The following is a 22,628-nucleotide window of genomic DNA, read 5'->3' as shown; positions in this document are numbered from 1 at the left end:
CGAATATATATTTTTTCTAGTCTGTGATGTATATAGTAGACATTTCAGAAATGCTGACATTCCTGGCATTAAACATCACTGTGTGCTAAAAAGTACATGCCACTAAAAAGATTTCTTCTTATTTATTTAGATTTTAAAAGTCCCTTCAAATGATAAACAAATATCAAAGCCAAATATGGGGTTTTTTGGGGGGAGGGGTATTTTTATTTATTACTTGTTTGTTTATTTATTTATACTATTGGAGTACAGTTGCTTTACAATGTCGTGTTAGTTTCTGCTGTACAGCAAAGTGAATCAGTTATACGTATACACATATCCCCTCTTTTTTAGATTGCCTTCCCATTTAGGTCACCACAGAGCACTGAGTTCCCTGTGCTGTACAGCAGGCTCTCATTAGTTCTCTAGTTGATACATAGTAGAGTATACATGTCAACCCCAGTCTCCCAGTTCCTCCCACTGCCCCCCCCCAACCTTGGTAACCATAAGTTTGTTCTCTACTTCTGTGACTATTTCTGTCCAAGCCAAATGCGAACCTAAACTAATTCTGCACGAGTTCTTTAGCCAAAAAATAATTAACTCAATTTCCCCAATATCAAAATGTCACCGTGCATAACTTTTTCATCTTTTTCAAAACCAATAAATTCCATCCAAAACAACCAGTTTCTTATTCTGCTAGAATTTTAATACCGGTGTGGCTATTACTAGATGTTTCCTATAAATCTGATTTTTATGATTTGCTTTATTTTAAGCTGTCTTCCAGACAATGATTATTTAATTTATTGGAACTCTTGCTAGGGAAATAGCTGCAATATGAAACTCATAATAATTGGGAAAGGTCTTTATTTCTTCATTATTCATTCATTCATTTGCTGGTCTGCCTCACTTCCTTTCACTTCTGTCAGAAAATCACTGTCATAAATTGTGTTGCTTTAAATGCATTACAATGTTATAAGCTTAAAAGTCAATTGTATAGCCCACCCACTGGTTCAGAGATGAGATTTTTGTAATTAAATATGAGCCAGTGAGGGATATTTGCTGAGGCTTATGGGAAAGAGAATCCTCCTACTTTTCTGTGTTGATACAGGTAGACACTCTCTTTGACATTAGACAGAAGGAGGTTTATCCCTGGAAGACAGTGGCAATCATCTGGCTACCAGGATACTACCAGGCTTAGGAAGAAGACGACATTATAAAGAAAAAGCAGAGAGGCCAAAAGATCTCCAGTTACATTCCTGGGACTACTAGTTTAAGTCTTGCCTGAAACTAGTCCTATCTCAATACATTCCTTCTATTACGTAAGCCAGTTAGAGTTGGGCTTTCAGGTTTTTTGCAACAAAAATAGTACTGAATGCCACACTACTATTGGCATTTTGTATAACAATTTAATTCACTATGGCAGACATTGTTAGTCACCTACACACACCAAAAAAAAAAAACAAAAACGCTATTCTTCCTTCTTAACGGAATCCCAGTTTTATTAATAATTAGGTAGGTAATGTGTTTCAAAGGTCCTCCCCACACACCCTAAAATGTTAAGGTTTATTAGTCTTAACCAATAATGGGGATTCTATTTCTGCATCAAGGGCTGCTTTAGGAATGTGATATGATCATAGACAAAGACACGTAAGGTAAATCTGCAGCGGGCATCATGGAAGATTTCCGAACTCTTAAAAAGACAAGACTTTCCTTTGTCTTCCAACTTTTAGACAATGCCCTGTAAAGAACAGCCACCTTGCAAATAGGAGGGAGAAACAAGAGAATCTAGGAGAAGCCAACCTGGCTTCTGTGAGCCACAGAATGAGCTAACTTTGGAATTCCCCAGACTTCACTGCAATAATAAACTCCCCATTGTCTAAGTTGCTGCGAGTCACATGTCCTGTTATTCCAAGCTGAAATCACCGTGACTGATACATTCATAGACGATATTGATTCTTTGAAGCTAATCTCAAGTAAAAATCACCTTACACGATTGACTAAATCCAATCTGAGTCTTTAGAAAAACAGAAACGTTTACAATTTTAGGCACACTTTCTCATTTGAAGGTTCACTTTAAGTGGTTTAAAGAATAGAAGTTACCAAATAATACATAATACAGATTAAATTTAAATAATTTCTATATCTTAAACCAGAGACAAAATGAGAACTTGGCCTGCTGAAAATGAACGTGTCACTAAGCATTTGTTTATCCAGGTGGTTAGAACCTAGAGACACTGGGAGGGTCATCTTGGAAAGTGGCCAGAACAAATGCCCACAAGTCTTAATGGTAATCCTGCTGCCAATTCCTAGGATTCCTGTTATCTTAGCATTTTTCTGATCAGAAATTAATAATAGATGAAAACAAAAAAGAATGAGACACCTGGCTTGTTATTTTATTCTTGTAAAGCCAGGAATATTCCATAATCAATTGAGAAGTGCTCAGAAAATGACCCCTATGGATATGGTGTGACCCCAGATCAGGAGGATATGCTAATGGGCCAAGGCTTGCCTGGATTTACATGAATACCTGACAGCAGAGGGGGAGTGGAGTGATGAAGTTGGAAAGTGGCCTGCATATTTCAGATCTGGTCCTATATAAGGATTCTAGTGGCATCAGTCATAATAACAGAAACAAAATAACAGAAATAAAGATTTACTCTGCTTTGTTATGATTGCTAAACAAGTGCTTAGTAAAATGACATAAAGTAAGTGCTCTATAAATGTTCATTCTTTCCCCACTTCCCTTCCCCCCGCCCCTTTTCCTTCTCTTACAAGTATGGAGGAGGGGGCTATGGAAAAAAGAAAAAAGTGAAACCATAGCTATGGAAGTTCTTTGACATCTCTAAAAATTATAAATATTATTTTTCCAAAGTTTATGTACAATACATCCAAAATAGATACAAAATTTCCTAGTATCAGGATGGAAGCATTTTGCTAAGTGTTTCACTAGTCTCCTAGACAATTTTTTGTGCTTCTCTAAAGTGCCTTGGACTTAAGCCCAACCTGAAAATAACTCCTTTACCATTAGCTTTGATCATGTTCTCAAGGCATATAATTTACATGACAGCATAGGTGACTAATGAGAAAACATCTATGAATTTGCACGAAATATCAGAAGATTTCCTAAATAAAGAACAGCTTGTTTGAGTTCCCTCTTGGGGAATTTCTCCAATGCTTTTGAATTATCTTTTGTAATTTCAAGATGAAATTACATCTTGAAATTTCAAAAAAATAAAATCAAGCTGATAAAATTGGAATGGCATTCCACCGGGAGGTGGAATTGAAAGAATCATGCTCCACAGGCTGTCCTCAGGAACAGGGCATTTTTATGCTGCCAGTTTAACTTAACAGAGGCACGTCTGGTCCCCACCCATCCCTGATTCAGGTACCGTTAACTGTTAATAACTTACTATTGTCTAATTTCTGTGAAATTTAAACTAACACCAATTGCACAAAATAAAAGTGAAAGAAAAAGTTAATAAAAATAAAGGTAGGTACAATTACTTGTATAGGAGGTAAGACTGATAAGCAGTATTTGTTTCTGTTATTCCTCTCAAGTGTACAAGGGCCTCCCTCCTTTGATATTTTCTTACCCATTTCAATTCTACTATTGCTTCTCATGCACTTAAACCACTTTTATGGTTCGTTCCCTAAAACGCACTTTTCACTTGGTCTCTTCTTAATTGGACCCCGTAGATTCCAGCAATAAATGTCCAAGTGCTCAGGTGTACCACTCTAAAGCCCCTATGTATCACCTGATAAGCTGTCCCCAGCAGCTTGTTAGTTCCTTTTGGCCATAAAGGACTAAACCTGAGGGGCAAATAGTGGAGTTTGGAAAAGTCCTTGATAAAATAGTACCTCACAGAGATATAAAAAATAATTTTTGAATAAGAATTACAAGGCCACAGAGGTGAAAGATGTTGCAGGAGCATCTTGCCTGACCTCATGGGTATGGAGACAATTAGACAGAGTTAAGCAATCTTTAGAGGTTTGAATCTACAGGACTTTGTGACAAGATGGATGGAAGAGGATGGGAGTAAAGGAGAAATCTAAAGTAACTCTCAGGTTTCTGTCCTTAGCAAGTAGATGCATGGTGATGCCATTTTACTCAGCTAGGAAGGAGATCAGTTTTGTACGTTAGATACTGAGTTCAGCTGGGGACATATTTTATCTGAGATGTTTATGAGATATCTCAAGAGAGGAGTCTAAGGTCCAGAGCTCATGGGTGACCTAGCGTTGGTCATTTGGGCATCGTTCACACAAACAGATTACAACCATGGCCACAGGAGTAAATGAAATTATCTATAGAGAGAAAGAAGAAAGTTTAAGACCAGGAATGTAAGGATCTCCCTGCAGTAATTGCTCTGAGGAGAAGCCCACAAAATGAGACCAAAGGAGTATTCAGAAAGTTTGGAGGAAAACAGAGCATCATATTATAGAAGTCAAGTGAAGAGTGCTTTAAGGGGGGCTGTCAACAGTGGCAAGTGTTCAGAGGTCATTCAAGATGAACACTGAAGCAAGTCCACTGGATTCAGTGACATTAGTAACTTCAGCAAATCCTAGCTTAGTAATGTCATTAAAAGCAAAAGCTAGAGTGCTTTTAATGCGTTAACGTGAGGCAGGTATGCGGAAAGGGAGTCACAGTATAGACAACCTTTCCAAGAGATGTATCTGTGAAGGGGGTAATACAGTCGTAGAGCAACAGCTGAAGAGGCTTCAAGTAGTAAAAAGATTTTATTTCCTTTCTAAGATGGTAGCAACTGAGTTACATTTAAATGCTAATCGCTTGGAGCCAGTAAAAAGTTAACATTGACAAGGAAGGGGGACTAACAATGGCATACAATTCCATAGGATACGGGAGGGCCTGGAATCCAGACCTCTATCCATTTGGGAACCTTGAGCTTCCCTTAGTTGAAATCCAAGTCCCCTGGCTAAGCAGCTTCTGGGCCTCTGATAATGCATAGATTTTTCTCATTACTCACCAGATATCACCTGGGGTGGAGGAGGATAAGGAATTGGATCAGAAATTGAGGGTGATCAGATACAAAGGATGGGAGATTCTTGCTAAAGTAACTTAGCAGGAGTCTTACTACAACTGGACTCTTGAGGACAAGGCTCAAGGATGATGTCTAGTCAAGAAAACGGCCCAGAGGAGCCTGACTAAAGTTTGGTCAAGGAGAGAGTCTTTGCCACTGTAGTATTTTTTTTGCAATTTGTTACACCTTATGCATAGATTCCTTAACTCCACTCAAGAAGTACTGAGTCCAGACCTAGCACTGTATCTACGGGACTGGAAAAATTCAATGGTGGCATCACAGTCATCCCAGGGCTAATCAATCTAAAGGAAGAAAATGAGGGGCAAGGTGAGAGGGAAGAAAGAGAGCTGTGTGTTGTGAAGCAGAGCTGAACAAGTCGCTCAAAATTTTGCATAGGAAAATGATTGCACCCAAGGGTCCTGTCGTCACAGACATGTAATGGCAGTGTCAAGTCAGTGACGCTAAAATGACTTCTGCCTCCTCTCCACAAACCCCGTTCCCCTACATAGTTTACACAAGCAAAGTCCTGGTCAACAAAAATGACGACTCCTTTAGCCCATCTTTCTCCACAGCTAATTTTCATTAGCAAAAAATAACCTTGCCAATACTATTATTACTACAGCATCATTTTATTTCTCAATGCCATACAACACCAGAAACTATATTATCTTTTGAAAATTAACACAAACAAAGTAAATTGGCATTCCTCATTTGATAAGGACTTAGGCTCATATAACCCCTGTGCACCCAAGAAGAAAAGCAGGAAAGTCTCACTGCTGGTCACTCTAGTGCAACACGTGGTTCAAATGATGGAAATCTTCCTTATTTTATTCCTCCAAGTGACTTTCAGTCCATATGGATTCACTTCAGAAGAATCCATATGGATTCCACTTCAGATAAGCATAGAAATTGTCCTTCATCTATTGTCTCTTCCTTTTCTTCCTTTCTCCCAAACTCCTGGGTCTCCCGTTCCCTTGAATTTTCTGTTTCCCTACCAGGAGCCATATTTACCTCTCAGCCTCTGGCCAGGCTGTCTGTCATTGTGTTCATCCATTATTATCTTCTGAGGAGCCAGACCTATGGGAGGGGACTTCAGGTCTGCTCATAGGAAGAGGTGAGAGAGATTCCAAAACACCTTTCTTCTGCTTAGGTTGATTTCCTCTTGGCATAACTCAGGTGCACTGTTATGCTGACAATGCTCATGTGTCTTATCAAAGAACCCCTCTGTAGAACAGTCTGCTGTGATCTGAGACCCTGAAGTGGGTGGGAAGGAACCATGCACCAAAAGGGAGTGATGGAGTAAGTTAACTTATGCTGTCCTACCCTCACCCTAGTAAAACCTTTGCCCTACTGGTGTAGGTAGGAGGTGGAACACAGCATTACATTCTGCCCACCCAGCAATTTCTGGCCCCTGGGTGTTCCCCCTCCATCCTGTCCCAGCCTATATTCATTTTGTGGCACCATCTTTGAGACGTCCTCACTTGCTTTCCCATACAAATAACTCTCCTTCACCTCCCAAGCTAGAGCCAAGGTATTCACATGTCTTTCTGCGACAATGTTCTTATCAGTTTTCTTGGACATGTCACGACTCCAGCAAGCTCCAAGAAGAAAACCCTGGATTCATATCTGCAGAGGGGATTCACTTGCTCCCTATATGGCCATGGTGGCTGTTAAACACTTATGGAAGCTGGGGGTCACCATGCTTCCACTCCAAGGTTTGATCTCTCCCTTCCCTTCCCTTCCCTTCCCTTCCCTTCCCTTCCTCTGAGTCACTCCTCATGGGAAGGAAAAGAGAGACTCCTCTCCACATCAGCTTTTGAGGAAATGGATCCATCCACGCCCTGGGAAACAGAAGCAAAAACAAAAACTCCCAAACACTCACCATTTTCTCTGGGTATTCTGGAGATAATTTAGCCACGTTAGAACTGGCAAGATGAGATTTAAGACAATTAGAGGAGGAGCAGGGCTGTGAGGACCACGGATGCATTGGGTCAGCTAGTTACATTTGCAGGCAGAGCCCTTTCGGGTAAACAGAGAGCGACACAAAGAGCACATCAGATGTGACCTCTCTCCTCTAGCTGTGTGCACAGCAGCCTTGTCAAGAAGGGGCTTGCCTAGGGGACTCCTGGGCCTGCCTCTTAGGATTTCACCAAAAGCTTTGTTCGCCACGTCTACCGTAGGTCAGCAGAAATTCAAGTGCGAGAACCAGCTGATCATCAGAATTACCCAGGGAGCTTCATAAAAATATAGATTCCCAGACATCCTCCTAGATTCACCTGAGCAGAATTTCAGCAGTGAGGCCCTGGATTCTCCATATTGACAGGGCTTGCCAGGTGCCAACTTGGAAAACCATTTTTTTTTTAAACATTTTTAGTGCCAAGGTAAACCCACATATACCAAAATCTGTTTTCAGAATTTACCTTTTCAAAAGGGAGAAGACTGAGAATGATTATCCCAGGTTTTAGATTAATATATAATGTATTTATAGTAAGAGGAGAAATCTTATGGACATATATATATACATATATCAAATATATACAAAAAACTAAAAATGTGGAAATATTAGCGTCATTAGACTATGTTCAGTGATGATATGGTATTGCTATTATAATTTCCTTGTAATCTTTTGTATGTTTTAAATAGTCAAAGTAAAAATACACTTCCAAGTGAAGGTTACTCAGTATTATGGATTTGTCCTAATCCATTTAATCATTCCCGTAATGATGGATGCTGAGGTAGTATCTAGTTCACAATTTAAACCCCCAGAGCTTTGGGGAAAAGCTCACTTTTATGAGCTCACATCATCAGGAAGTACAGCATCCCTTCATTTTCTACACAGTGAACTAATTTCAAGTTTGCCCTCTCATGATGCCAGGAGGGAAAGAAGTTCTAATATGTCCCTCAGAGATCTGTTCTTGCCTGAGTTAGGTTACAGTTTGTGGATTTTCCAGACTGTGGAGGATGTGGTGACTACAGAGAGAAGGTCATATTCGTCAGTAAGATACTTTTTCTCTGCAAGAATTCAGCAGACATGTCCACCACCTAGTGCCCATGGTGCTTCCAGAGGCAGTGGGGAGCTTGGAAACAGTCCTTCACTTAGTGGAGTACGGAAGATAACCACTGCCCACAAGAAAAACAACCTCCATGTTGGTTTCCGAGTGGTTTTTCCTTTCCCCGGCTTTAGTTTTGCCCCTGACAGGATGATTTCCTAATTCATTGTTCTTTAAGTTGCTCTGATCTGCATCAAAAAAAAAGGAGGCCTGGATCAGGTTCAGAATGCTATTTTCTTCCTTCTGAAGCCCAAGCCCTGGTGAGCTTTGCAGAGTGTTCAGAAGAGCCTGAAAATGCTGGAGGGTCCTCTTCCTGGGGATCAGGATTCAAAAAAGTTTGTACCTTTTACTGACAATCTGTGGATGGCAGGAGTTGACCTAAAGGCTTCTTGAGGTTTCTATATATTGCTGGTGCTGTTGGCTGAGGGCATGACTCTGTGTGCTGTGGCCAACAGTCTGCCTCAGTGGGTCCCTTTTTGAGGATCCCACTCTGCAATCAGAGCCTGGCAGCACTCATCCCACCACTGCAGAAAGTAAGATATGTCCACCTGGCCCAGATCCTGTGGTGGTTGTTTTTTGTGTTCAGCTTGAGGCTGAGAATAGTCTTCCAACTGCAGTAGTCAGTCTGTTCTTGGTGATCCTGGCGTTCTTCTTGGTATTGGGGCCAGAAAGGATACTGAGTATCTGGGTCTCCTCCTATAGTCAGCAGTCCTGGCACATAATTCCCAAGTGTTAGAGTAGAGGAGAGTTCTCTCCTCCCTGCACAGCCTGCATGGGCTGCATCATGACACTTTGTCCTTGGATCACACAAGGGACAGAGGATACATGGGATGGGAGAAAGGTAGAAATGGTTGGTTCCTGCTGAAAGAACTGGAGGAAGGAAAATGATGAGATCTGCCTGGGAGAGTTCACAGGTCAATTTCGTGCTGCAGAGCTGTCAGACCAGGTCTCCCATTTGGGCCATCCACCGAGGAATTCACAGGCTCACTTCTGTTCTGCCCAGGGTACAGAGATCTTGGGTCCTGAAACCACATTTGAATTCTCGATTCTGGAATGCCTGTTTGGCTAGTGTTTTCCTGTTTGCAGTATCAAGGAATTGGCTCCTCTTGAAGGCTTGAACTAGAATGTTTGATTGAGATCTTGGGACGGATGTCTGGTCTCGTGTGGCTCCTTTTGGTAAGTATTCTTGAGTATAAGGCTGAGGCTGGTTCTGTCCATGGATTTGGTCTTCTCCTAGGGAGGAGCTGATCCCCAATCGTCTCTGTCTTGCTCTGTGGTTTTTAAGCCAAATCTGAATTTTAAATTCTGGAATGCCAATTTCCTTGGCCATTTGTTTCCTGTTTGCTTTTTCAGGGTAAGGGTCATGTTCAAGCCACGCTTGCAGGATATTCTTTTGACCCTAGTTGTAAATAATCTTGCCTTGCCAGGTTTCTTTTTGTAATAGTATGTCACTTGCAGTGCTGGTCAAATCCATCTTGGGAAGAGGTATCCAGATTCTAAAAAGATGAGTGGACAACTCGGAAAACCATTTTTATAGCTTATAGAATCTAAGCCACAGATCTGGAAGAGATCTACTCTAACTTTTCCACTTTTCTATTTAAAAAAAATTAAACTCAGAAAAGTTAATTGCAATGTTGTACAATCATAACAGCTTATTTTATTTAAAAATTGCAGTAGTGAAAAATTTTGTTTGAAGAAAAAATGTGCCTGGCGAAAAAACTGAGGGACCAGCCTAGTGATATACCAATTGAAACCTCTGGACTGATCACGGCCATGGTGATTTTGTATCATTTATGCACTTAACTTTCATTCATTTATTCACTTAACAAATGAGTATCTACTATGGGCCAAGGCTGTTTTAGGAGAAGAGGATGCAGTAGTGAAGCTACTCTGCCCTCACCGAGCTTTTATTCTAGTGGAGAAGAGAGACTAGCGACAAGATAAAAATAAAATATAGAGTAGTCAGATGTAGCCTGTCAGTAAAACTAAAGTGGGGAACAGGGATTTGAAGTGTTCAGCAATGGGGGTTGGGTTGACATTTCAGACACGATGGCCAGGGAAGGCTTCATTATATGAAGGTGACTTTGGAGAGAAAAGACCTGAAGGAATTGAGGGAATTGGCCATGTGTAGATCAGGGGTACAATTATCAGGCAGAGGAAAGAGCAGATGCAAAGGCCCTGGGGTGGGAATATGCTGGGTCTGGTAGTAATAGCAAAGATGTTGGTGGGAATGTAGCAGGGTGAATGAAGAGAGGAGGGTGCATAGGAGGTGTGTCAGCGAGGCACAGTGGGGCCAGATCACACGGGTCGGTGTAAGCACTTGGGTTTTTAGTCTACATGAAATGAAAAACTATTGAAGAATTTTGGACAAGAGAGTGTTTATACCCAACCTATGTTTTAATGGAACCTCTCCGGGCAGAGTTGAAGGCAGACTGAAAGGGCAGTAGCAGAAGCAGTGTGGCCAGATATGAAGCTATTGCAGTACTTCAACTACATGTTCTGGGTGAGAGAGCATTAACCATCTCCATAAATGCTAAGCATGGATATCACAGTGTGTTCATGCTTCAGAGTGACAAAGGAAGGACACTGAGAATCTGCAGTTCCCTCGGCCTGCTTGGCTCCCACACACGTCTCACGGTGAGAGCATCCTGCCAGCACAGGAGTGACACTAGTGGTTAGTGAGTAGTGCTTTTCATTCCACCTGGTACCCAAACACTAAACAAGTCCTCAAAGCATCCGTATCAGCAGACCCCACATGCTGGCTCTGGGGACTGGCGCAGGAACAGCGTCTGCTTGAGGCCAGGGAGCTTGAAGCAACAAGTACTTCCTACACAGTCTCTCTCACTCCTTGCTTTTCCTTAGTGTTTTTTTTTTTTTTCATCAAGTGTTCTATAGGCTCTCTGATCCCTTTGCTCTCCGGAGCACTTCCCCATGTCATCAGGGCTACAGCCTTTCCATCAAGGTTTCAACTAAGTATGTTGTCCTTCCAAAGCACTTATTAAAACAGACAGATATTTTTAAGCTCTTAGGTATGGGACTGTTGGGCTGTTGCTGGGTGAAAATGTCTATTTGCTCCAGTCTACAATTGCACCTCAAACTTTTCCTCTAAAACACAATCCTGTTATAAGACAGGTCATCATTATGATATGGGGAGTTTTGTGATACATATCAAAACTTCCTAGCAAATATCAGACTGTTTTTAATTATTTTAGCTGACTAAACTTATTTGCCAGGTCAATCTGTTCTTATAATGCTACTTGGTTTTTTCCCAAGTCAACAAATTTGCCAACTTCAAATGTATTCTAAGCGTTCAAATAAAAACATTGATGGAGGAGGATACACAAGTCTGCAGGATGTAAGACAAACCTGATTTTCAAGAGGTAAAACATTTGTGCTACAAGAATGCAAAATGTAAGTGAATCATTTTATTGCAGAGAATTACCATTCTCAAATGTTCATTGCAACAGTCTAGAGAAGGAGAGAAAATTAGGAAGGTTTTTGTCATTTTGGATTTTATCCGAGTAACGAGAGGGATATATTTACAAGGATGTGCCCATGTTCAAGTCCAAGTATGGCAACAGATGAAATTGTACTCCCTCGGTGGTTACTGTGAAATATACACAGCTTTCAAGACCAGCATGAAGGTGAGTCAGAGTGATGGGCATTTGAGCAGAGGAGGAGCTGACATAGTCTTTTAGGCCAAACAGTAATCCTGGGTGCCTCTGAGGGGAGCGAGGTATTTAATCACCTCACCAGTGGGCGTCTTTCTTAAATACCTGGCAGCCTCAGCAGTCAGCTTGAAAGGCAGAGAGAAAAGTAAATGTCCACAGGTGAGTACCCAGTGGAGATGCTTGTTTAAGCTAAATCCTGTGTGTCCTCTAGGGCCTAACTCAGTGTTGCCTCTCCTACCCAACTGTGGAACTGTGACTGGAGCCAGCAGGCATCTGATTTATTCTCTATGTGCAGGGTCCCAGTTACCGAACTAATTATTGAATGAATGAATGAATGAATGAAAAAGATGACCATGAAGGATGCTTGAGATCTAACTGGGAAGAAGTGTGTTTCCCACTGTTAGAGGTATTGGAATCAGATGCTCGATCAGTGGTTCTTAGCGTTTCTCTGCTCAATGAACATTTTTGGGTGGTGATATCAGTAAAGGGATCAAAAGGGGAACACCCCTTTTTAGAAAGAAATATTTATAAAAATTTTAAAAAGCTTTCCAGCCATTTGTTGGCCACTTTTCACACTACACCTCTTTCCTCTGATTAGCTGTAAGTTGTACTCTGCTCTCCTCCGGTCTGTCCATGACAGCCTTCCACCTGTCAGATAGCTCTATAACAAAAGGCAGCTGCACTTGTGGCAAAATGCAAATTTCATTCTTTGATTACAATTGGCAGCTGACCCAGGAAGAGCTTGAGGGACACCAATGTCTGCAAGCCACTTAGAAAATCATCATTTAGGGATGCTGCAGAAATAATTCCTGTACAGGTGAGATCAGAGCACCCGCAAAGCACACATTCCAACTCTAAGTCCCTAAGTTTCTCAAAGTACAATTACCTCTGCTGTTGTCAATTTAGTCATTTTTGACATGACTCTCATGTGACCCTGTGCTAAGAGCATGAAGGTTTTGAGGGTATAAAGAATGGGAAGCTGCAAATGGCCAAAGGCATTTTGTCCTTCAAGGGTGACTTAGAAACCTGAACATAGCCTGGCCCAGCTGGAAGAAGGCTCCTATTGTCTGTCCTCTTTCTAAACCTGCACAACTATCACCACCCCTTCTCCTGCCTCCTCTTTGCCGTGACCCTAAACCCGCAGTCTCATTCCTGCTTCCCACCTTTGTAAGGCAGAAAGAGGGGAAATCCTGAAAAATAATGTACGCTTGTAAAAACCTCTACAATAGTAGCAATTGTGATGACGTCATACCCTGACTGTCGCTAGTCAGGTTTGTCCCCTCTGTCTGACAGAGAGAAGATTCTCTCTTGTCTCTGGGTCTCCTACTGCCTCTGGGTATAAGGTTAAACCTGAGATTATCTGGTCAGCAGACAGAATCCTCCACATCTCAGGCAGCCATGGCCTTGGCAAGACTATCTGAGCTTCTAGCAAAAGGCCATGGAAGACAACAGGTGTTTGAGATCTGGGGGCATGTAGAGCTGTCAGGACCTTAGGGACACACATCCCTTCCTATTACAGATGAGGGAGTTTGGAGTAGGGAAGAGCAGTGCAGACAAGATTATGTGAAGTTTAGTGGTAGAGTCTGAAAAATTTATTGGAGTGGCCTTGGGCTGTTTCCAATACAAATAGGATGTGAATCCTGGAGTCCCTCACTTTATTGAAAAGTTTAAAACACTTTTATTATTCATACGTGTTTAGAAATGGAACAAAAATATTTTTCTTATATGTGTAAAGAGATCATTTAATGGTAAAATATACTTGTATGAGAAATCTCCTTTTTGGCACACCAATTCTTTAGCTTGTCTCCTTATTGGCATTTTCATGTAATACATGAAAACATTACAGTAGAATTAAAGGTCTCATGCCATCTCTCCTTTTTTCAGCCTCATGTTTCTTCTCTACACTTTTTCCAATTATCTTCTCCCTGTGCTATGGGCAGAATTGTGTCCCCCACAAAAATCCATATGTTGAAGCCCTAACCCCCCAATGTACTAGTATTTAGAGATGGTGCCTTTGGGAGGTAATTAGGTTAGATGAGGTCATGAGGGCAGGGCCCTCTGAATGAGGTTAGTGCCCTCATAAGAAGAACCTGTGATCTCTTTCTCTACCATGTGCAGACACAGCAAGAAGGCAGCTGTCTGCAAATCAGGTTGAGAGTCCTCACCAGAACCCAACCACACTGGCACCCTGATCTAGGGCTTCCAAGCTCTAGATCTATGACAATAAATTTCTGTTCTTTAAGATACCCAGTCTACAGTATTTTGTTGTGGTAGCCTGAGCTAACCAAGACACCCTGACTCTCTTTCTCTCACTGTCATTCTACTTTCTCCCTCTACTACACTCTTCCGAGAGGGCAGAGACAGAGGGTATAGACCTGGTGACTGTGATTGCCTATGTAAGGCCACCTTGCTGCATTTTTACCCCTTTATCATTAGAATTCAGTGAAAGAAGTGTCTTACCTATATTGCGTTATTTTTTTAAAAAACAAATTAAAAAATATTTTTGACCAGTTTGCCTTTGGGAATGATGCTAAACTCCTTTCTTCCCTGTGCAATTGGTAGAAAATAACTTCTCCTAAAAAGAGAGGGAAAACTGGGGAAAGAAAGTATTGAAGGAGAGGTCAACGAGAAAGGAGAATCTGACAGACATAGACAAGGAGAGGTGCTTCTGATGCCCCCTTTGTCCCTGAGCCTCATGGTGCCCAGCCCTCTCTATCCTGCCTGCCATTCCTTTCCTTAACATCTTCCCACTGCCGCTTGCTGCCATTTCCCTTCTATTCTTTCCTCTCCTGTTGAAACTCCCTTCAACCCCTAAGAACCCATTCTCCCAAGCCCAGATTTCCATGCCTCTACCTTCTAGAGTAACAGAAGACATGATCTCTGTGCTAATAGTTGAGGACCAGCAATCCTCCCTCCCGAATAACAACTGTACATGTTAACAAGAGCCATCAGCAGGGAACACATCCACCTTTGTTTCAAAGACTGCTCATCCAAACCTAAGTGTCCATCGATAGATGAATGGATAAAGAAGACTGGCACACATATACAATGGAATATTACTCAGCCATAAAAAGAAATGAAATTGAGTTGTTTGTAGTGAGGTGGATGGACCTAGAGACTGTCATACAGAGTGAAGTATGTCAGAAAGAGAAAAATAAATACCATATGCTAAAACATATATATGGAATCTAAAAAAAAAATTTTGTTCTGACGAACCTGGGGCAGGAAAGGAATAAAGACACAGACGTAGAGAATGGACTTGAGGACACAAGGAGGGGGAAGGGTAAGCTGGGACGAAGTGAGAGAGTGGCATGGACTTATATATACTACCAAATGTAAAACATATAGCTAGTGGGAAGCAGCTGCACAGCACAGGGAGATCATCTCGGTGTTTTGTGACCACCTAGAGGGGTGGGATAGGGAGGGTGGGAGGGAGACACAAGAGGGAGGAGTTATGGGGATATATGTATGCATATGGCTGATTCACTTTGTTATACAGCAGAAACTAACACACCACTGTAAAGCAACTATACTCCAATAAAGATGTTAAAAAAAAAAAGAGTTCTCATCCAAAAGGAAACTCCAGCTCAGCACTATCCAATAGAACTATAATGAGAGCCACAAATGATACTTGAAATTTTCTAGTAGCCACATTTTTAAGAAGTAAAAACAAATGAGTAAAATTGATTTAAAAAATATATTTTAGTGCAATGTAATCTAAAATATATCATTTTAATACATAATCAATTTTTTAAGCCTAATAAGATATTTCACGTTATTTTCAAATCTGTCTTCCAAATCAAATGTGTATTTTATACCTGCAGCACATCTCAATTCAAACCAGCCACATTCAGTTGGTTAATGGCAGCATGTGGTAAGTGGCTACCGTATTGGGCAGCACAGCTGTAGTCAGAAAAAAGGAAAGGTGAGGCCCAGCATATCAGCAAATGAGGAAGCCCCCCACCCCATCCTATGGACTCCTTCTTCTGGGCTTGAAAGCACAGGCCTCTTGAAGAGGGCACAAATCAAATGCTTCTTTGCGATTTGAGATTTTTTTCATTGCTTTTTAAGAAAGATACCCAAACTACCATCTCCTTAAATATTATCATTAGAATCTCATATGTTCAGAACAAAGATTTCTCCATAGATTCTTGAAACGTAGTACATTGCTGACAGTAATTTCTAAAAGCAGAGACCAGCCTGATCTCTCCTCTCATCACTTTTGTGAAGCCAAAGCATTGTGTCCAGTGTGCAATGCGGTGCTCAAGCTCTCACCCCGTGACTTCTCGAGAAAATTATGGCCACAAATTAGTTTTATTTGCTGAGAAATGGGTGATTCCCTGCCTGCACTGGCTATCACAACAAAGCTGCCCCAGCTTTAACAGGTGTATAGGTACACAATAGTAGCAGCCCTTTGTACCCTGGACTTACTGTTATGTTTCTTTCAAGTGCAGCTGTGGGTTTGCTTTCACTGCGGTTTGAGTAGAGGCTGGACCTTCAATTACAGCAATTAGCTGTAGACACCATGTGTCAAGTTCATTCATATGCTATTAGCTCAATTAATCCTACCATGGTACCCAAGCCCTTGATGTCCCTTACTTTTTATAGCTGAAGTCTGCCTTTTATACAACGTAGAGAAATTATTTTAATGGTAGAAATTTCAGGATGAGTGATGTGGAGGGTGGTACTGCTAAAATCTAGTAGAATGAGGTTTCCTTTCAGTAGTTAAATTTTTTTGACCATCTAGTGATATTTGTTTTCAAGGATTTCCTGCTTCCAGTCACTAATCTTTTATCTCTTTGACACAGCCTCTGTCTCCTTCCTTACTCAGACCTTTATCCTTATCTGAGGGGTTACCTTATAGAAATTGATAAAGATAAGTTTTTATATTCAGGAGGCATTTGTGATTTTATTGACATGCTGAAAAGTATTCAGACCTAAAAGAAATTAATCTCTATACCCTGCTACAGAGTTTTCCTGATCACCTCAAATTACACCCCTGCCAACTCTAAAGCTGACTTGGGTTAAGAAACTAGTCCTTTCTCATTATCACTTTTCCCAAAAGGGACAATGGCAACTTTTTTTTTCCCAGTCAAATTAAAATTCACATTGAAGTGTATTTCTACTTGATTGTAGCTCTTGTGAAGAATTATGAAGAAACGATAACACGAAGTCTGGGATGGCTACTGTTTGTAGATTGGATTTTCAAGGACAGCTCATTCCCATGGTTAATTGAAAGTTAAATGCGTATAAACAAGAGTTGGCAAAGATTGATTCTCCTCCCTCTCCAGAGGCTTCTAAGATTTCTTTTCACGAGCACCCAGGGTCCTTCCCCACACTGGTGCAGATTCCGTTCTCAGTATATCTGGCCAGATGACGCAACATCTGTGTTCTCTTTTAAGAACGTGAGAAATGAAACTTTTTCATCTTCCCTTTCTTTGAGTTCTGGGAAATCCAATTAAAACTGTTCAGATTTTCCTTTTCTTGTTTGCTTTAGAAGACAGCTTACTGGAAGAGGGCTGTGGTGGTCTCCTGCCTGTGGAAGAAGGTGACCGAAAAATCAACCTGATTGTGGAGTTGTCGACCCAGGTTTCCCACCAGACCGAGAAGATCGCTCAGCTGGAAGAAATTTTAGAAGAAAAGGAAAGGAAGATTCAGCAGCTGGAAGCCGAGCGGGAGGCTCATCCTTTCCCAGAGGTCAAAGACTCTCCAGAATGTTTACAAGAGGCCAATTTTCTTTAATTTTCTTTAATAATAGCATCACTCCTGTGGTCTATGACGAGGATATTCAAAGATTCTCAGTAAAAAAAAAACAATAAAAGTTTATTAAGTGTCATCAAGGTAAAGTCCAGAGCCCAAGCAGACTCACTGGCAAACTCAAGTTCAAGTTCACGGGTTTGACCTATTCTATAAGGTTCATATCGGAAGGAAACAAAACAAAGGGAAGTCCTCAGACGCAAACACTGAATGTTTCCCCTTTAGACATTTGTCACATAATCCACACAGCTGTAGAATACTTTGTTTTCAGACATTCCTGATAACAGAGGGAGAGGAAAAAACACAAAGCTAGAGAGATGGTCAAAGAACTTAGCATTATCCTCTTACCAGAGGTTTGTCACACTGCAAGGGAAGAGTGGCATGAATCCCATTTTATTATGCAGCTCAACTGTGAACAGAAAGCAGTCATGGAGGGTGAGCTTCAAACTGGGGAATGTTGGGGTACTGAGAGCAGAATCATTGCCAACAGATTAAATAGCCATGAGGTCTGTCTTTTCGTATCCTCTAGAATATATTTCTCAATGGCATGTATTTTATTAGCATTTAGCAAGGGTAGAAATGAAGTAAAACCAAACCAATCAAAAGAAATAAAGAATGGATGAATCAGAGCCGCAGTCCTTTGGGAGAAGTGTCCTGGGACAACATCTCCTTGGGAAAACACATAACACTGATTTTTCCCTTACGAGCAACATTAAGACCAAAGCAAAATACACCATTACAATTGTACCGAGGAGCTGTGGATGGCACAAAATAACATCAGGAAAAATAGAGGATGGGCAAAGGAAAGCTGCCCTGTAATTAATGGAGTAGAAGACCTCATATCATATCCCACTCATCCCCTTCAAATGAACTATTTCTCATCCAAAAAGACCAGCTAGTTACTAACTTTAAGACCTTGGTGCTTAATTCTTACTCTCTCTGTACTGCAGGACTCAGGCAAACAGCTATAGCTATCCCATGAGTCTGACTGTATTGCTACTTCTCGATTTAATTCAATCAGTTCAACAACTACTCATCAGAACTCTTCTATCTACCAGGCACAATAGTAGATGTTAGCAATATCCTAGAAAACATGAAAATCACAACTTTTATCATTCAGGAATTCACAAGAACAGTTAAAGAGTCTCCTTAAAACAAAGTTTTTAAACCTGACTTTTTTTTTTTTAAGGAAGTATTGAGTTTTGGACTCATAATAGCTTTGCAATATTGACTCTACAGGTTCACCACAAAATAAAACCATGGTTTTACCAGTAGGTTCTATGTTCCTATAAAGCTAGAATCTTCCCATATCTGTACATAACCTCAGAATTTCACCTGAAATGTCTGCAAGTATGTACAGGTGCAGTCCATTATCAGAAATGAAACCAACTTACAACTCTATGATCATGAATACACACCTACCCCAGAAAGTGACTTGAAGCACTTTTCCACGGTTCCAAAAGAAGCTTTTCCATGGAGTCTACATCAGTCCCTCACTTCAGAAATCCCTTCTCTCCTGTCCCTCCTTCTCACCTCTTCAAACCTTATGATCCCCTTTGTCTTTCCTGTTTCTCTGGTACTGATGAGGGTACCCTGTTCCAGTCTTGAAGTTCTGCCCATTGCATCTGACACCATGGTAAGAATGAAAGTTGCCATGTTTTTACTGCATATTACTGTGAGAAAGCTTTAAATCTTTCAGTTTGGTAAGAGTGGACTATCTCCAAGACAAACTATTCCCTGCAATTTTCTTGTGTTATTTTGATCACCAAGTCTCCATTTCTTTATTTTACCAAAGATTATCTTAATCCCATGGGATACTGAGGCTGAGAAAGATGAAAAGCAGGGAGGTGGGGGGGAAACACCTCATCACACCCCAAATAGGAGGGTGTTCACTTCTAGATCAATTTCCCCTGGCTAATGTCTTGGCCAACCCTCAGCATGAAAGTAGCCTTACAGCGGAGATAAAATGACAGAGCTGGAGCTGCTGTTAATAATTAATAGAGCCTGTCACCTCTACATATCTAAGGACCAGCCACTGAAGAAGAAAGCATCGAGAGTCATATTACCCTGCAAACCCATCTTTACAAGAAACTGATCTTGACTCAGGTCTAGGTTATCCTCAAATCAGAATCGGTGGTGGGGGGGGGGGAGATTTGGTCCAAAGGTGAACAGACTAATCTCTGTTACTGACACCTAAGCAAGAAGAATTCTTTAGATATCCAGGTTTTATGAGGAGGTGGGAGGTGAGAAGAGTTGTTACTGGCCTCTGGCCTCTGAGACATTCATAAGTACAAAATTTCACATTCCCTGCTGAACATTTATGCCATTGTGTGCCCCCCAAATTTCATTTCCATTTTCTGCCATTCCTCCAGAGAACTGGGTAGTAAACTTCAGATTGTGCCAAATACCTGGTTCAGACAAACTACAAATCAGATTATAGCCCACACTGTAAAGCCAAAGTCTCATTTTTTAAGAGCCAGTTGGATTGCTGAAACAGTTTACTGATCTTTAATATATCTGTTGTAAATATCACAAGACAGCATGCTGATGCCCTTATTCTTAAAGAAAATTTAGGCAATCATCAGGTAATACACCTGGTTCAAAATAATTGGAAATTAAAAATTTAAACTATTTAACAAGTAACAAAAGCCATTCTCTAATAGTCTAAAAACATTTACAGAAATATATGCAGAGTTTTAATTCTCCTTTTTCACCAGTCATTAACTTTTCTCAGGGAGGAAGTTAAGTTGAACGTGTGGTATGGCTAATCAATTTAAATAAATGTTGGATTTTTTAACAATTTAATTTCATTATTATGTGCATGACAAGCTGAAATCATAGTAATAGACCTGTTAAAGACTAGCAGAAAAGTAAGTCACTGGAGAAACTGACCCGGAAATGTGAAGGGGGTGCCTTAGGTTTCAATAAAGTTCAGCAAAACTATAATATTTTTGCCTAAATGCATTTCTGGGAAAGAATGAATTCAGTCAAGTTTTAGTTATCTCTTACACTCTCTGCTTATCCCCAAACCCAATCATTTGCTTCTACGTTACACTGAAGTAAAGAAGTATTACACTGAAGTATTTATTTGCTTTAATGCAATAAATAGAGAAGTGCTGATGAACGTTGCCGGCCTAAGTCAAAATAATATATATTTGGCAATTATCAAGTATGGGGACTGCAGAGACAAACCTATTCCAAAAGACATAAGAAAAGAAACATATTTAAAGGACTTGGAAAATCAGCTTGAGATTCAAAAATTCGACTCTCATAATTTGAAAAAATTAGACAAAAAAAAAGAAAAAAGTAATTTTTAAAGGCTAAATTATTACTGCTATTACAACAAAATCTTTTGTTAAGATTTCCCATACACGAGAGAACATTTTTTCTAGTTCAAGTAGGAAATAACCTTTTTAAAATAAAGTACTAGTACACTGGGACAAAGTTCACAGCAAAAGATAGGGCTGGCCGTGAGATTTCCCATACCTAATGAAATTAGGTCTTTTACGGTAACACAAACAAACAAAAAAACCACTAAAAACAGTTCTTATCAGGTTTCCAGAGCAATTGAGCATCTGAGTTAGATACTCAGTACATTCCCAAAAACATGAACCTGTGGCAAGAGGACATTTAATGAATTGTCTGACCATTTCCATCCCAAAGGTTTAAGTTTGCTTTTTATTTAACAAGAATGACCCTTAGTGCTCAAATCCAATAATACCCAATCTCTTGTTCTTGGGTGAAAAAACTCACATGATGTATTGTCTAATAACTCTTGAATCCATTTTCTTAAAAGTCACAAATAAGCTTAAACAAAAGTTTATTGTCTGATGTCACATTTTTCAAAGAATGATGTTACCACAGGCAAAAGATGACAGCTGAAGGGGAGAGAAGGAGCTAGCCTAGCACCAGCTCTTTGTCATATGGGGTCCAAACAATAATAACAGTGAGTTCTAGTTAAAAGAAAAAAGCTGATAATATAATCTTTGGCCCTGTACTAAAAAGATGTGCCTTATTTTTTAATATAAATTTATTTTATTTTAATTTTGGCTGCATTGAGTCTTCGTTGCTGTGTGCAGGCTTTCTCTGGTTGTGGCGAGCAGGGGCTACTCTTCGTTGCGGTGCATAGGCTTCTCATGGCGTTGGCTTCTCTTGTTGCGGAGCACGGGCTCTAGGCGTGCGAGCTTTAGTAGTTGTGGCACACAGGCTCAGTAGTTGTGGCTTATGGGCTCTAGAGTGCAGGCTCAGTAGTTGTGGCGCATAGGCTTAGTTGCTCCGCGGCATGTGGGATCCTCCCGGACCAAGACCCAAACTTGCGTCCCCTGCATTGGCCGGCAGATTCCCAACCACTGCGCTACCAGGGAAACCAAGGTGTGCCTTATTGTGTAGCTCCTATTTGAATGATGTTGGTATGGTAACAGTGAAAGAAACAATAAACAGCTATAGTGGATGCCCTATTATCTTGCTAGGGACCTGCATTTGCTAGCCAACAGTTATGTATATAGGAGTATAACTAATATTTACATAGCAATTTATAGTTATCTAAACATTTTCAAATAGATTATTTTATTTAATTTTCATGAGATAGGTTTTAGCTAGGTAATTAATCCCAAGCTTATAACTAGGAAATGCCAGAACAAGGGCCCGCGGGCCCCAGGCCAGTATAACTTTCACAACACTCACCACCCCTATGCAGTTATATAACAAAGACATTCATTGTCTACACATCTTTTCAGGTCAGCCCGCATTGCCATTTAAAGGAAAAACAATTTTCCATGGGTACCTTCTTTCTCAAGTTTATTCCACAAAAGGAGTCAAAAAGCTGTCCAGATTCAACTGATCATATTAATTGGTTTGGTCAAAACTGTGTTTTGGCTTTGGTTTGCTCATTGTGTTTTATTTTAAAGTAATTGCTTTTAAGAAGAGTGGGGCCGCACTCTACAGTGTGCCCTGGGTCCCACCATTTCCTATTGTCTTATACCAGGCTGCTTAAGACATTTATCTTAACTGCCTTGCCCTATAGATAAATGGTTTGGAATCCCTGTCTGGAATACAATGCGTACGCCAGGTCCAGTTTGGTATGTTGTTACCATAAATTTAAATGTCTTGAGTTTTTGATTTACAGTCATATATATATA

The 22,628-nt window shown here is 40.6% G+C and overlaps 1 protein-coding gene and 1 pseudogene across 1 annotated transcript in view; one reads left to right on the top strand and one right to left on the bottom strand.

Annotated features, from left to right (window-relative positions):
• The window catches only part of CCDC192 (coiled-coil domain containing 192), a 172,119-nt gene extending 154,567 nt beyond the window's left edge, over positions 1 to 17,552 (top strand). Inside the window, 2 exon segments of the mRNA XM_060007165.1 lie at positions 17,231 to 17,472; positions 17,475 to 17,552. Coding sequence (XP_059863148.1) covers positions 17,231 to 17,472; positions 17,475 to 17,552 — 320 coding nt within the window.
• Positions 8,524 to 9,096, bottom strand: LOC132421618 (double homeobox protein B-like; annotated as a pseudogene).
• Positions 17,553 to 22,628: the final 5,076 nt, after the last annotated feature.

Source organism: Delphinus delphis, chromosome 3 (genome assembly GCF_949987515.2).
Source record: "Delphinus delphis chromosome 3, mDelDel1.2, whole genome shotgun sequence".
Classification (NCBI taxonomy): domain Eukaryota; kingdom Metazoa; phylum Chordata; class Mammalia; order Artiodactyla; family Delphinidae; genus Delphinus; species Delphinus delphis.
This window is presented reverse-complemented; position numbering and strand designations above follow the sequence as displayed.